We start from the raw sequence: 15,951 nt of genomic DNA on the forward strand, positions 1-15,951 counted from the left end.
ATAAGTGATATCATATGGTATTTGTCTTTCTTTTTCTGACTTACTTCACTTAATGGGATAATCTCTAGGTCCATCCATGTTGCTGCAAATGGCATTATTTCATTCTTTTTTATGGCTGAGTAGTATTCCATTGTATAAATACATCACAATTTCTTTATTCAGCTATCTGTTGATGGACGTTTAGGTTGTTTCCATGTCTTGGCTATTGTAAATAGTGCTGCTATGAACACTGGGGTGCATGTGTATTTTCAAATTAGAGTTTTCTCTGGATATATGCCCAGGAATGAGATTGCTGGATCATATGGTAGTTCCAGTTTTAGTTTTTTAAGGAACCTCATACTGTTTTCCATAGTGGCTGAACCAAACTATGTTCCCACCAATGGTGTAGGAAGGTTCCCTTTTCTCCACACCCTCTCCAGCATTTATTATTTGTGGACTTTTTGACAATGGCCATTCTGACCAGTGTGAGGTGATATCTCACTGCAGTTTTGATTCGCATTTCTCTGATAATTAGTGATGCTGAGCATCTCAAATGTACCTTTTGATGTTTTCCTTTCAGCCCTGCCATTATCACTGACAAGGTAATCCCAGCTTGTCTGCCTTCCCCAAATTACGTGGTTGCTGACCAGACGGTGTGTTACATCACTGGCTGGGGAGAAACCCAAGGTAAGAGAAGTTCTGTGACTCACATAGTGAATTGGTTTTGACCCGCAGCCTATATGAGAAAATGATCTTTTGCACAAAGTTCTATCAGTGAATGAGGTACACTCCCTCCTGACTATGTCTGGGCACCTGCCTGTGTCTCCACAATCAATCACCAAGGGGCACAGATCAGGGAGGGGCAGTGTTTCTCTGAGACTCTTAGCCCATAGATTCAATGTTAATATTGTGGCCGCAGGTAAGCCGGGTTTTGACACAAGCTACAAATTAACGGGGTTAGATTATTTTTTATGTGCAGTTAACCAAGCAGAGTTCCCAAACATGGTGCAAAACAGCAACAAAAATTGTAGTTAAAGTGGTTTCCTCAAGTACCACTTGTCTGGTGTCTGTGTGGAGACGCTTTGGCGGTGGGGCAGACAGACAGCTGGGGGAAAGAAGAAAAGGTCCCAGTTCCAGGATGGGGTTTGGCCCTGGTCGATGGGGTGGGGGTGAGGGAGGAAACATTCATGCAAGGTCCCATATCAGCACCTGCGCTACATTGTGAGAATCCGGTCTTCTCTTTGCAGTATGGCCCGCATTATATTATCAGCATCATGATAACTATATCCTTCAGACTCAGTCCTAGGAACATTGAAAGAATGTTCCAGATCTCTGCCTCACTTTCTTGGAAGTGTCAGGGAGGGCACCGGAGTGGGGGTCAGGAGCCCTGGAAAATAGTTCCAGCTCTCCACTAGCGGGGCAGACCGGATGAGTCACCTCACCTCTTTGTGCCTCTTGGCATCTAAGCCCTCACTGGTGAAATCAGAGGTTTCAAATTGTGTTCTCGTATTAGTCTTTTGCATAAGCTTTCATTTTAAGAAAGGTTTTGTGGCTTAAAAAAAAGGTTAAAAACTATTAGTCTTGTTCATTTCAAAACTGTCTTCCTTCTTTCTGCACTTTACCTACTATTTTTAAAACCTCACCTCCTGGGTTTCCCATGGTCCCCCTTTCTGCACTTGGAGTCTGTGAGCCTTGAGGGGAAGGAAGGGGGAACTTGGCAAAGGACGAGTCCCTGGGGATGTGCCGGGCTGCTCCAATATTTTGCATTTAAAAAAATTTAAACGCTACAAACCCTTGTGAGTTGGATATTTTTTCCCCCAGTTTTGCAAATGAGGAATCTGAGGCTCAAAGAAGGTGCAGAGCAGTAGCAGCAGGGACCGCGGGCCCCGCCGCCGGTCGAGGGGCAGATGGACCTGAATCAGAGCCCCGACTCCCACTGAGGAACTGCAGATCCAGAGAAAAGTCACAAACTCTTTCTGAACCTGTTTCCTCAGCTGGAAAGTGGGCTGCAAGGCTGTGTGAGGGAAACGATGCAAATGTGTGCAGTAGGCACCACGTGCAGCTGAGTCTTGTTAACGATGGGCTGCACTCTTTCCTGCACGACTCTGCAAGTGGCAGAAAACCCAATGCGGGAGGAGGGTGGAGCTCGGTGGTAGAGCACGTGCTTAGCATGCACGAGATCCACAATCCCCAGTATCTCCATTAACAAATAAATAAGTAAAAAACCTAATTTCTCCCCCCTCAAAAATCTCAAACATGTTAAAAAAAAAAAAGACGAAAGAAAATCCAATACATAAAGGGAAAATTCTTTGCAAGCTGCAAATTCTGCTGGCACTTATGATGTCCCCAGGTCCACGTCCTCTCCTACCCCGCAGAAGGCGCCGTTCATGGGCACAAAAGGCACATCCTTGGTGGCTCAGGTACCACTGCTCTACAAAGAGGAATAAAGGCGGCTGCTCCCCAGGGGCTGGCAAAGTCCACCCAGCTCTGATAGGTCTGATGGGTCACTCCCCGCCCCCGAACCAATCACTGACTGATCAAACCTGTGTCACCTGCGCCCGAGAGAACCACACACACCCACAAGGTTGGAACCCTCCACAGGATGTTGGGATGTAGGTGAAAGGCTACTCGAGAGCCAGAAAACCAACAGATGTTCTCTACAGTATCTAACTGATTAAAGCACGAACTTAAAATTATACAGATTTGGGTATGAGTCCTGGCTCTACCATGGACACTGGGAAATTAGTTTTCTCATCTGTACCACCCTACAAGTTCACTGTGAGGATATAGACAATGTATATGAAGTGCTCAGTGCTTTGGAGATGGTATTTTAGCAGCTCCTGTGCTTCTTATACAACCACAAGCACCATTACCATCATTACCATCACCACCACCATCTCAGCATCATCTTCACCGTCACCATCATCACCATCACCAACACCATCATCACCACCATCATCACCATCACCACCATCATCACCATTATCATTTTCACAACCATCATCATCACCATCACCATCATGATTAACCCCCAACCCTCCCCATCATCACCACTATCACTATCATCAATAAACATCGCATGGCCTATGTGTAGCTGAGCCCCAGTGGAACCCAGGCCTGCCAGACCCCAAGGCCCATTCACTGTTTTCCTGTCTCACCCACCACCCACCACCACACTTTTCTAACCACCATCCTGCACTGGGCTCCCCTGTCTTTCCAGGCCTCCTTTGAATGTCTAACTGAGAGAATGATTCTCAGTGTATTCATTGGACTAGGAATCACCAAACATGAGCCAGATCTGTTTACCAATTTTCTATACGTCAATAATGACATCAAATAAGAGTTCTCCGTGTGAGGTCAGGTTCTCCCCTTCAGTCTCAAGACTTTCCCTGACTTCCATGTGCAAACGCAAGTTGTTGATGCCAAGGGGGTCATTCAGGCCAGCTGCTCATCAGCAATCGTGGGGCACTTTCAGGGACCTGCTTCTTCCTCCCCGGGCCCATCGGGTCCCTAGGTCCCCCTCAGCCTCAGACCCTCAGAAGTGCCATCTGTTCTGTGGCCACAGGGTGGCAGCACCTCTGCACAGACGACAACCACTTCCCTTTGTCAGCAGTGGATTTGTCCCCAGCATCAGAATATCTGCCTGGCTCAGAAAGCAGATTAAGTACAGGACGCTTGAATAAATTAATTTTAGCAAACATTTTTGAGAATGATGCTCCCTCCCTTAATTATATACTCAATTTAAATAATGCACCCACCACCCAGTTCTTCTGTGGTCAGGAACTTCCTCCGCAGTGGCTCTGCCCGGCCAGGACAGGGACAAGCCCCTCCTTCCCCATGGTGGTCCTCTTAGGTGCTCCTGTCCGCTCCAGATCAAGTGTAAGTCTTCTGAGCTCAAGACAATTTCCCAAGTGTACTCAAAGTCTTTGGCGAAGAAATAATTCTTTATTTCTTGGCTGGGCCATCCTGGCAAAGCAAAGATTTTGCAAAACTCATGAAAGCTGGGCTTACAAAATTGGAAAACTGGATTCCTTGTGAAAACACTGAGATATGCCTGGGGATGTCCATCTGGGGAACATCATTTCTTCTTGAAATTTTGTAAGGATTCTATTTCAATTTACCAAAATAAAAAAGCAGGGTTTTTTTCCCCCCACAAAAAAAGAAACACAGTGAGTAAAGCAAAAATGTGGGAGAATGTTTACTGTCCCTAATTGGAAAAGAAATGTAAACTAGAAAATGAATTAGGACAATACCACCTATTACATTAGTAAATATTTAAAAAATATTAGAAACCACACACTTAGAAGGGTGTTGTGCAGCGAGTTTTTTCCTTGTGACATTTTGCGCTGTCACAGACGTTTAGAATATATTTGCCAATGTTATTGGGAGCCATAAATATGTCTATATAATTCCTGGGAACTTAGACTTGAGAAAATAAGGGATAAGAATAAACTGTATGAATAAAGGTGTGATACATTGAGAGCAACTCTAGAAGCCAGTGAGCATGGTGGTGAAGAATTTGGGCAGTGACGTTGCAGACCTGGGTTCAAATCCCAGCTCTGCCACTTACTTGCTGGGTGATCTTGGGCCAACTACACACCCTTCCTGAGGCTCAGTTTCCTTAACTGAACAAGAGGAATGACAAAAGTGCTTATGTCCCAGGACAGTTGTAAGGATTAAATAAGATACACCACATAATGAGCTTGTGCCTGAAAACGTTAATTCTCAGTAAATGATAGTTCTTCTTTTTTTTATACTGTGGTAAAATATATATAACATAAAATTACTCTTTTAACTAGTTTGAAGAGTATACAGTTCAGGGGCATTTCATACAATCACAACATTGTGCAACCATCACCGCCCTTTACAGAATGCTTTCCTTACCCCAAAAGGAAATCCCAAACTCAGCAAGCAGTCAGTCCCCACTAAAATACTGATTATAAAGATTGCAGTATTAGAGAAGCCCTTAAGCTGTAACATTGTGTGAAAAAAATCTATGATATGATATAAGTAGTAAAAAAAAATCCTATAAAAATCCTGAAAGACAATAATATATCAAATGGTAGCAGTAAAGTTAATCTCTCTTTCTGGATTAAAAATACATTTCTTCGGAGGGGGATGGGGTATAGCTCAAATGGTAGAGCACATGCTTAGTATGCATGAGGTCCTAGCTTCAATTCCCAGTCCCCCCATTAAAAACAAAAACAAAACTAATAACAAATAAATAAATAGACATACTGACCTCCTCTCCAAAGTAAAATAAAATAAATTTTTAAAAATTTCTTTATAGTTTTAAAAAACGAACCTCAAACTCCCCCTAACGAAGCCCAGATTAATTAAGTCTAGGTCATGGGAACAGGAGATCTTATATAATGTTTACACTTTCAAGGATGAAAAAGAAAGAAAGAGTTCTCCATCCAACCTCACGGACAAACAAGAGATCTGTCATTGCTGCCCTGTTGTTCTAGAGGTTTCCTTGTGGACGTGTTTTTCATCCAGTAACCATTTCTTTAATCTTTTTAAACACAGGCACTTCCAAGGCTGGCCCGCTCAAGGAAGCCCAGGTCCCTGTGATTGAGAACAAAGTGTGTAATCGGTATGAGTATCTGGACGGGAGAGTCAGATCCAGTGAGCTCTGTGCAGGGCACCTGGCTGGAGGCACCGACAGTTGCCAGGTAAGCAGAGACTAAAGCGACCGAAGTTCATCTCCTGTTGGCCTGAGTTCCTGACTGGTGGTGAGGGAGTAGTTAAGTCCCATCCCAGCCATGGCCCACAGGTCTCTGCGAGGGCGCTGGCGGTGCGACCCCCATGGTGGCCTTTCCAGTGGGGAGGGGAGTTTGGCAGCTGCACTTCCTTCACGAGTGCTCTTGGGGTTACTGTGCCTACGAGAAGCCCCAAGGCAGGAAGGGATGAGTACAGTTTTCACAAGGGTTCCCCCCCCAGGAAGCACTAAATGGTTTTGTTGCATAGACTGTGCTAAGTGCTGAAGCACGGCAGATGTTCAAACGATATGTTAGTAAGTTCCTTTCTGATGGGAATGGAATGTTTAAATGCCAGGGAAACTGACATTTGGGTTATAGAAGGATGACACCCCATGATAAAAGGATGGACGCTTAATCCTCACTCGGCTTTTCCCCTCCCTCTGCAACAGGGTGACAGTGGAGGGCCTCTGGTTTGCTTCGAGAAGGACAAATACATTTTACAAGGAGTCACTTCTTGGGGTCTTGGCTGTGCACGCCCCAATAAGCCTGGTGTGTATGTTCGTGTTTCAAGGTTTGTTCCTTGGATTGAAGAAATAATGAGAAATAATTAATTGGATGGGAGACAGAGTGAAGAATCCACACCTCTAGAAGCTGGAACATGGGTTGGGAATTTAGCATGCTCAGAAATAATTGACAGTAATCAAACTAAGACACTGTACTTAACTACCATCTTCTGCCAAGCCTCAACGTTGTTTTGTATAGTTGTGGATAACTTTTTCCTGTCCATGGACTGCTGGATTCCATAATAATAAGGCAATACAGCTATGACATTTACTGAAAATAAACTCTGTACTTCTTTTAATTTTTTTATTTTCATTGTTTTCACGTTCTTTGTTAATCCTACCAATTTTAAATGGTATAACTCTAACAGACTTATTGATTTTGTCCTTTCTCATAAGGAAGAGTTGCATAAAAGATGAAGATGCTGTAAGGTCATAGAGAGGTCCTAGTAAGTCACCCATATATTTACCTTGTCAGCGAAAGACGCCTTGACACACATATTTAGTGTCTTCATTTCTGGCACTGAGATGGATGTTTTCAAAGCTGCAATGTGTGTGGGGAATCGTGAGAACAAATTCTATTCTTGGGCATGAAATCTGTAACTGACAACTTGACTTGAGCCCAGCACAGGGGACGCTGGGCAGAGAGTTGTATATTGAGAAGTAAACCAGGCAATGGAAGAGTGATACGAGACCAGCAAAGAGTCTTGAATGTCATTCAGGGTCACATACGAGTCTAGGAACAGCGCCAAGAGCCTGCAAAGGAACAACGAACGTGTGTTGAAGGTGGACCTCTTAATTTCCATCAGTAGTTGGCTGTCTGGGTATGCAGCACACTGTTGCATGGGACAGTGTTTTACAGTGAGTGACACGTGTCCAAAAAGAAAAGAAAGAGTGAAAATTGATTTTTCTTGACAATCAAAATTTTTTTATTGTTACCAGAACCAAAATGTCAACTCAAAATACAATTCAAAGGTGATCATGTCAAGGAACCACAGTCATCTCACAGCAAAGAGCAGTGCCAAGAAAGCAAAAATGCGAGTGTGTGTGAATGAAAGGGGAATGCAGCAGTGTGTCCTCAAAGAACTGTGTTTATTTCATTGAGAAATAAAACATTCATATTCAATTCTGGTGAGCTTTAAGGATTGAAAACTCACTTTACGAAGAGCACACACATCGTACATATCATCATGTGCTCACATAGAAATTTTCTTCCTCATTGGCAAGATTTCCCTTTGGCGTCCATTTTGCCTGTCCACACACAAGAATTCATTAAACAGTTCTGCATAAGAGACATACTGAGTCTGAAAATATAACAAATATAACATATAAAGCAGAACATCATAAAGAGAGCATATTTGCATTTAAAGTCCACATTTCAAAAGCCTCAATAACAAAAAAGACAGATCAAATGCCTTATTAGTATCTATAAAGTCACTTATAAAGCTTCTGCTAATTCTTTTAAGCATGGATATGATTGCTGTTTCTTTTAAACTAAAATGTAAGCTGCTTCCCAAGACAAGTTAAAAGTGTCAAGACTGAATGAGATCTGTCCATCTTTTTCACTCTTGACCATGGGCACCATTATAGAAATGAACTTGCAAATGTAAGATCAATATCCCTTTATGTATGATTAAAATCTGAAGACCCATGAAATCATGACCCCTGGGTTTCATCAGTAAAAAACTGAGTACGTGGCTCTGGGTACCACTAAAGGAGGACCAAAATCATCCTGAATCATTTCAGGACCAAACCTGATTTTCTACATCAGAGCCACATCCCCAAATTGTACAGCAGATTTATTCTTATTTATGGAGCAAGTCCTGGACATGCCTGCAACCCCAGCTGCTGCAGGGGTTTGTGGAACTCAAGGGGAGAAGAAGAAGCAAAGGCTCAGAGCCATGTGGCCCGAGGTCCTTGGGCTTAGTCTCTTCATTGACAAGATTCCCAAATCTTCATCCTTCATCCTGCCTGGAATCTCCAGCACACTCAGTTCAGAGCCTTCGTTTCTTGATCTGTATACTTTCCCCAGATCCTTGATTTGTGCAGCCTGCATTCTTGATGGAGCTGTCGTGAGAACTGGGTGGGGCTTCTCTTGTCTGTCTCTCCAACATAGTGGGTCAGAGACCCTGCCCCAATGTTAGGAAAAGCTTCCAGAGGAGCTGTGCACACAACAGGCTCTTTGCTAAACCAGCCACATATAACATGTTCCCAGGAACTTCGACAGCATGATAAACCCTAATTCGTCCAACGTTACATAAAAATACTCTGGATAGGCTGAAAGTCTTTGTGAAGTCTGAAGAACACCGGGAGCCGCACAGCTGAAACAGACACACGTGCGCCTCTGCAAGGCACGTCGGTTCCTCGGGGGGCCCCCCTGCAGAACTCTGTCCCCGTGTCTTTGGCCGGGGCCTCAAAGGCGAGAGTTAGAAACTTGGCTTTTCCTTTTCCTGCCACATTTATAGGAATGTGGACTAATAAAACAAAGGAGAAAAGAGAAAGTCCTTATGAAAGATTAGACAGCCAGTTAGAAGGAAGGCTTTTTGCTGCAACTACGGAATATTATTGACCGAATACACTCATGCGTAAGCGCTCATAAAATCCCAACTCAAAGGGAACAAAGATCACTGTCTTCAACCTCATGTTTCACCTGCTCTCAGATCCGAGGCAGTGGTTTATAAGCGTTATGGAATACATAAGTTCTTTATAAATTTCTACTCAGTAACAGATGATTTAGAAATGACCTGCTGATGTGAACAAAAAAAAGCAGAAATGATATAATGGTTAAGTGCCATTTCAGAAAGGATAATGTGAATGGGTTTCAGTAACTTAGGGCCAAATCGTTTCTTCCCCAGAGTAAGTAACTAAAGGATGCAATTAATGTGCTTGCCGTGCAGCACGGTAAATCGGACTTTTATCACATGCTTTCTCAGGAGTAGGGACTAGGCATAATTAATTAATCTACCCATTTTTTATTATGAAAAGTTACAAACAGAAAAAAATTAGAAAAGATTGAGTAACTTGAATTTTTGTTGACCTAATTCTCCCGGTTTGTATATTGGTTGGATATTAATTTTCCCTGCACACCGTTCACATGGCCCTCTTGCTTCCAAAAGCCATCGCCTCCAGGTGTTTAACTCTCATTTTAATACGACTGAATTGGTAGAAGAGCCCTGGTCTCATATCATTCTCAGATCTCTTCCTCTGCTTTTCCCTGATGACTTTGAACACCTGACCCCTGCCTGGCGTGGGGAGTAAGACGGAGTACGTCACTCTTGCTATTTAAGCAGAAGCCCAAGCAGCAGAGAATGGAGCGGAGTCAAAAAGAAGAACCCAGTCCCCCGCTGGAGTGTTCAGGCCCAGGGCACAGCCACGGGCTCAGGCAGCGACCGTGCAGGGCAGGGGCTCGGCACCACTGACAGCTGGACGTCCTGAGGCTCCAACGACACAGTCACGGTCACCAGTGGTCAGCACTGAGCTCCGTCTTACTTTGACCCTAAAGGCCTGGCCGGGATGCTCTCCTGGGTATCCCAGCCCCGAACAGGTCCGTCAGGACACGTTGGCCCATGAGAAGTTCCCTGGCTGTCAGACTTGGAGACAGTCCTTTTCCCTTTCTCGCCACTTTCCCTGCTTCGTTTCACCTTGAATACGCCGCCTCCCTTCATCCTGCTGGCCTGCTAGCGTTGCTGCCGTTGTGCTGACAGGACTGGGCACTCTTACCCAATCAGGGACCCCCCACCCTGATACAAGCCAAGTAACTGTCTGTGACAGGACAGCCAGCAGGATGTTTATCCTTCCTGGATGGAGCGACACCCTGCCCGGGTGTAACACTCGTGAGGACTTCACATGGTTTTAATACTGTTTATAAATTTCCTCATTCTGGTTTACAAAATGGCAGCGTCTCACAGAGAATCTCCACCTTGCCTCAGACTTCCTGAAGCATTGTTTTAGAGTCCAAAGTAGGTAGTTTTGGTTGAGGAAGAGCCTATGTTTACTTACAAACAGGCGTAAGAATCTGTTTGGGTTACTTCATGGGACGAATATCCACCTGTCCTCTGAAGGGCCAGTCCTGTCAGGGTCAGCCACTGCAATGTGAGCTAGTGCTTTGGTTTTGAGGGTATCGATAAGGCTTTCTCAGGGAAGTTCTGAGATGATTCATCAGTCTTACTTTTCAAAATAGCATCAAGACACAGGACAATGAAATCACTGTATCGATTTTAAAGATCTGGTAAAATGCTCATGAGATGCTTAGCAATGCTTGCCCATCTCTGGGGAGGGGGATGATACCACATTAAGAGGAGCTATGAAGAGAGAAATTTCTAATCCTACCGGGGAGAGGCTCACTATTAAAATACTGATAGTCAAGTAGATACAGTGCAAGGTAATAAAACTGCCCCGAATGACAGAGTCACACCTGCACACCGGATAATACTAATCTCGGCCCTAGCGTGTAAAAGTTGTGAAGTCTTTCTGAGCATTGACCTCCTAGTATATAAATAAGTGAGGATAAGAACCTGGACAAAATCACTTTGACTATTAAATGAAATGACATATGTGAATGAACCAATCGCTCACATATATAAGAATGGAAAAAAAAAGTCTCTTTTTACTCTCTTCCCAATCTACCAACTGAAGAATAAATCTGCCCTGAGGTTACTAACATTTCAGTCTTTTCATAGATCTTTTTGATATATTTAGAAAAAATTTAGAGATCCCTGCCCTTAATTTCCAAGTCATTGTTTAGAAGAAGATTGATTTCTTATTTTTAAAATAGCTATTAAATTATTTTTTTTAATTCACAAATAATACAAGACCATGAGTTGCAATTAAAAAAAAATCAAACAGTTCAGAAGTCCGTAGAGTATAAAACTGATGTCTCATCTGCATTCTCTCCTCAAGCCATTTCTATTCCCAGAGGTTTATTTTACTACTTTAGATCTTTTCCTATGCATTCTCATTTCCAAATTCTCTCTTCCTATCTTTTTATTATGAAAGACTTCAAACAGAGAGAGTTAGAAAGAGTTTGTGTAATGTGAATTTTTGTTTCTATAAAAAAATATATTTCATGTTTCTGTGTTGGTTGGATATTAACTTTCCCTGCACACCACTTAGACACCCTTCCCTCAACTCAGTCTCTTTCGCTCTCTCCTTCCTCCGTCTTCCTTCTGGCTGTCTACCCATAACGTCTCATTTGTCTGTCCATCTACCGTCGTGGCTGTCATGTAGCTTCCCATCCAGCTGTCTGAGGGATTGCTCTGGGCTTTATTTTTTAATAAATACTATAACACTTTGTTCAGCAACTTTTCACTCTGTAATCAATCTTGAAAATCTTACCATGCCACTCCATATAGATATATTTCAATTATTTTAATCTCTGTATAGTAACCTATTTTATGGATATATGATAATTTTCACAGTCAGTTGCCTACCAATGCCCATTTAAATGATTTCTACTTTGCGTGGCTGGGACACTGTGCTGTGCACCGGAAATCGACACATTATAAATGACTGCACTTCAATTAAAATTTTTTTAATAAATAATTTCTACTTTGTCAAATCATCAATCCCTTTCCTTTAGATTCCTTGTGAGTTTTAACACCTTATTTGGAAATGTTTCCCTCTTCATAATCACATATAAAAAGATCAAACATATTCTTTCAGACATTTTTTTTTTTTACGTTAACCTTTTACATCTACTTTGAATTCTTTTGCTTAGGATGTGAGAGGGATTCAGTATTATTTTTTCCCCATGGATATTCAGTTTTCTCAACACCATCCTTTCCCGGTGGTTTGAAATGCTGCCTTTCTTCAGGAGGCGCTGAATTTCGGACCATACCTGGCAAGTTTTTCTACATCGTCCACTGTCTCTGGCAGGGCAATACCCTTGGTTTCAGGCAAAAGCATCACGAGACCACCGCAGACAGATGCCAGGATACCTACGGGACAGGGGAAAGGCGTTGCGGTACCAGGACTCACAGCTGGCCCCTCTCATCCCTCCCTCCCTCTGGAAGCCTCACTACCCTGAACCAGCCTCACCTGCAGCAGCTCTCCGGTCACTAACAGCCTTCCAGTGTTCCTTCATCATGGTCTCAAGTGTTGTCTATGACCCTCCAACCCTGGATGGTCCCATTGCCCCTGTGCGCTTGTATATCTGTTCACTCACTCATTTGACAGCTGTTTACTGAGGGCCTATTAAGTGCCAAACACTCAGAGAAGCCCTCACCTCCTACTCACGGGGGAAAGAGAAGCTGCCGGGGGGGAGCCCCTCAGCTTCCTAGAGCCTCAGCACACACACCTCCCCCCCACCTCGAGCTCCACTGCAAGACTTGTCCTGACATCTGCCCAAGGGCGTCTTTTGGAGTCCTTTAGGGGTCCTCACTGGAGGGACTCAGCCCCTCTCTCCAGTACCGTTAACCCACTTGTGGAAGCACCAAAATGTATTCAAATCTCTCCTCTTTAAAGAGCCTTCCATCAACCTCTTCTTATCCTCTGGGCACCATCCTCCCTCCTTCTGTTCCTTAGAACTGAAACTCTTGAAATGCCATCCTCTCCTATTTTCTACACATCTTCATATCCTAGTGGTGTGCCGGGAAAGGTGTAACAACAGGCTTTCCTGAAAATAAAGTCCTGATTGACAGTGTTTGCCTGTTTCTGGGGCTTAAATACACTCATCAGGGATGCACACCATCCAGACAAGCAGCCCGGGTTGCTGAGTGAGGTGCTGAGGAGACGGGGAGCAGTGCACCATCACCCAGTGTCTCCACCGCAGATGGAGGTACAGTAGTAGATGCAGCTAACCTCACAGCCAGATATAGTAACATAGCGACGAATGAGGAACTGGGGAGTTTTGAGTATTTACTACTTCTGTTTTTAATCTATTAGATAGTCTATTTTTAATGATGGATGTGTTTAATAAGTAGGTCAGAAATTCTTGAAAACTTAACACTTGGCCATGGTGGGCTGGAGCCAGCACCACTGTGAGCACCCTCCACCTGCTCTAATCTGGCTTCTGCTCAATGTCCCCTCCGGCCTTGCTCCAGCCAAGTGGCCAGTTGCTGCCACCACCAGATCCACTGGATCTGCCTGACGTGGCGGCAGAACCTACCCACAGTCCCCTGCATCCACACGTTCCTGATTTCCCTCCTGCTCCCCCACATCCCTTCTCATCCCCCGGCCGCCTCCTCTCATGCAGCTCATTCTGGATGCTCTGTCACTCCTCAGGTCTCCATCCTGGACTCTGTTCTTCCTTCTCACTCAGTCCTATTTTCTGTGGGCAGGGGTTTCGGTCATTCCCACAGTTTCAGTGGTTATCCACATCCAGTTAGCGTCTAAACTTTTATCATAAGGCCACACTTCTCTCCTGACTCAGCTCATCAAAGCCTCCCATCTTCTCACAATTTCAACTTGCATTTTTTAGAGGTGTCTCGTGCGACAAACAGCCAAACAGAACCCCTCCATGTCCTCCGGCAGACCCGCCCCCTGGCTTCACTAAACTGTGGTCTGCACCGCCATGTGTGGTTCTCCCAGCCAGGAGCCTGGGACCCCATCTCCCTGCTCCCTCTGGCCCTTGCTCAGTTCATCTCTCCATCTTGCCAATATGACTTCTAATATATTTCGAGGGGTCCATCCACTCCTTAAAATTCTCAACGCCATCACCTTGAGCCCACTCATCATGCTCTCTGGCCTGATTACACATTCTTTTCATCATCTCACACTAGCATGGTCCCCCTCCAACTCACTTGCATATCTGCCATCAGAGTCCTGTTTCTAAAATGCAAATCAAACACTGTCAGCCCCAGCTTAGAACTCTCCACAACTTCCTGCTGATGTTTGGATGAAGAGCAGACCCTTTGTGCATCCGAGAATGTTAGAGCAGGCAGAAAGCTAGTTATAAACAGAGAAAGGGGGACACAGGCCAAATGGCAGGAAACCGCACATCTTGTAAACAATGGGGTCCTTGGGCAGACAGAGAAAAGCAGGAACCTCTGGACCGACAGGAAATTCCACAATGTGGGGTGACAAGGGTCCTAGAGGCAGACAAAGAAAGGTGGGGAAAGGCAGGACTCTCTGGAGCCCAAATGTTACCTTTTGCTCATTATGACCTCATTACAATAAAATTAGTCTTGCAGATCAGAAGTACCCATCAGGCACCTACACTATGAAACTTCTGATCCAGACTAAATAAGAGCAAAAATCCCTCCTCTCCTTGGGGAGGTGTAGCTGGGATGAAGATCAGGGAATATGATCAACAAACCCCTCCCTCCCTAATGGGTGTTCTGCCCATTCATTTTTATGCCCCATGTAACCAGCTTGCCAAAGAAACTCAGTGCAGCTGCTCACCTGAGTCTGCCCGCTCGCCCCTGAGAGTGTACTATCACTTAATACATCCTTGCTTTGCTTTCCTGGCTTCTGTGTCTTGTCTGAATGACCCTTCATCGTCTGGCCCCAGCTCGCCCCCACAGCAGCTTCACCTCTCTTCAGGCTTCACCTCACACACCGTGCTCTGTCCTTTAACTTCCTGGGGGTCAGAGAACACCTTCCTCTGCTTACTCCAGGCCTCCCCGCTGCCTGGAGCCCCACAACCGTCCCATGGATAATTCCTATTCACCCTCAGACCTCAGCCGAGGCATGGCTTCCTTGCCCCCTGACCTTCTCCCCTTGTCTCTGGGGGTTGGTGAGCCCTGTGCTGTGCCGCAACAAGGATGTGTAGCACCCTTGTTGATCACGCTCTCAGGTGACTGGCTGTTTGCAAACGCAGCTGTCTCCCCTCCCCAGCCAGACTCTGAAGGGAGGGCCTGCACCGCAGTGCCAGTGCCAGCTTAGCCGGCCTGCCCATCTTGAGAGCCTGGGCCCTTAGACCACTCTGTCTCGGTGGAACAATGCCCTGTCTTTGCTTTCTCGTACTGGCCGCAGAATCAATGCCACACTTGTTTATCAGATCCCATGAGATCATTTGAAATGATCCTTTATTGAAGTCACTGATGTCAACGGTTAGAAGCTGACTTTCCAGTCCCAAACACTACTCAAGGACGTTTGCGTTGCTCAGGATGTATGCCCTCATGGACTTGATGTTTTCATTGGAGTTGAAACTGCTGAGCAATGAATGAAAATCATTCTTTGCCAGGAGTCAGGAAGGGGAGGCAGAGGAAAGGTAGGTGAGAAAAGGGCCAGCCTGCATCCTCTCTTGCTGAGGAGGGAAGAGGAGGCTATGACGAAGTCCAGGCAGAAAGGTTGGAACAGCACTTGAGAAACGCCACCCTGAGTTACCCTAAGGTCCCTCCCTACGCTATGGCTCTATCCCGTCTTGCCTTCTGCGAAGACTGAGGTGGGCAGGAGGGTATGATCTCAAGGCACATCAAAGAGATTATGGAGCGTGTGCAAGGGATTCTGTGTCCTCTGTTCTTTCAGCGCGGCGTGCTTAGCACCAAAGCAAATGGAGATAGGATTTGAGAGATGTAGAACGTTAAACAATACAATTAGTTTTGTGGCTTGTTTCTAAACATGCAGAAGGTCCTATTTGGTCCCCTGAAAATTACTGGCTATGATCCACAATATCATACACGAGCTTCATTGTATTTGATTTTAACTCAGAACCTCCAATAAAGTTAAGTGAAACACTTTTCATCACAACCCTTTAATACAAAGTACATTTAAATGATGTACGGTCCATATTTCACTGTAATCAGAGTGGTTCTTCAAAACTGAAACAG

General features: G+C 44.7%; 2 protein-coding genes across 5 annotated transcripts in view; one reads left to right on the forward strand and one right to left on the reverse strand.

Annotated features, from left to right (window-relative positions):
- LOC105086291 (plasminogen) overlaps positions 1-6,518 on the forward strand; it is a 41,322-nt gene extending 34,804 nt beyond the window's left edge. The window contains exons 17-19 of one of the 2 annotated variants that reach the window (XM_010976751.3): positions 560-666; positions 5,509-5,654; positions 6,131-6,515. In XM_010976751.3, coding sequence (XP_010975053.3) covers positions 560-666; positions 5,509-5,654; positions 6,131-6,292 — 415 coding nt within the window. In that variant the 3' untranslated portion in view covers positions 6,293-6,515. Of the gene's footprint in view, positions 1-559; positions 667-5,508; positions 5,655-6,130 lie in introns of both variants that reach the window. The other variant, XM_064486503.1, reaches the window with a different exon arrangement.
- A 632-nt stretch (positions 6,519-7,150) lies between these two features.
- The window catches only part of SLC22A3 (solute carrier family 22 member 3), an 86,902-nt gene continuing 78,101 nt past the window's right edge, over positions 7,151-15,951 (reverse strand). For 2 of the 3 annotated variants that reach the window (XM_064486504.1, XM_031456648.2), the window contains exons 10-11: positions 12,078-12,177; positions 7,151-8,715 (exon numbers count right to left, since the gene is read on the reverse strand). In XM_064486504.1, the coding sequence (XP_064342574.1) occupies positions 8,655-8,715; positions 12,078-12,177 (161 nt within the window). In that variant the 3' untranslated portion in view covers positions 7,151-8,654. The other variant, XM_064486505.1, reaches the window with a different exon arrangement.

Source organism: Camelus dromedarius, chromosome 6 (assembly GCF_036321535.1).
Source record: "Camelus dromedarius isolate mCamDro1 chromosome 6, mCamDro1.pat, whole genome shotgun sequence".
NCBI lineage: Eukaryota > Metazoa > Chordata > Mammalia > Artiodactyla > Camelidae > Camelus > Camelus dromedarius.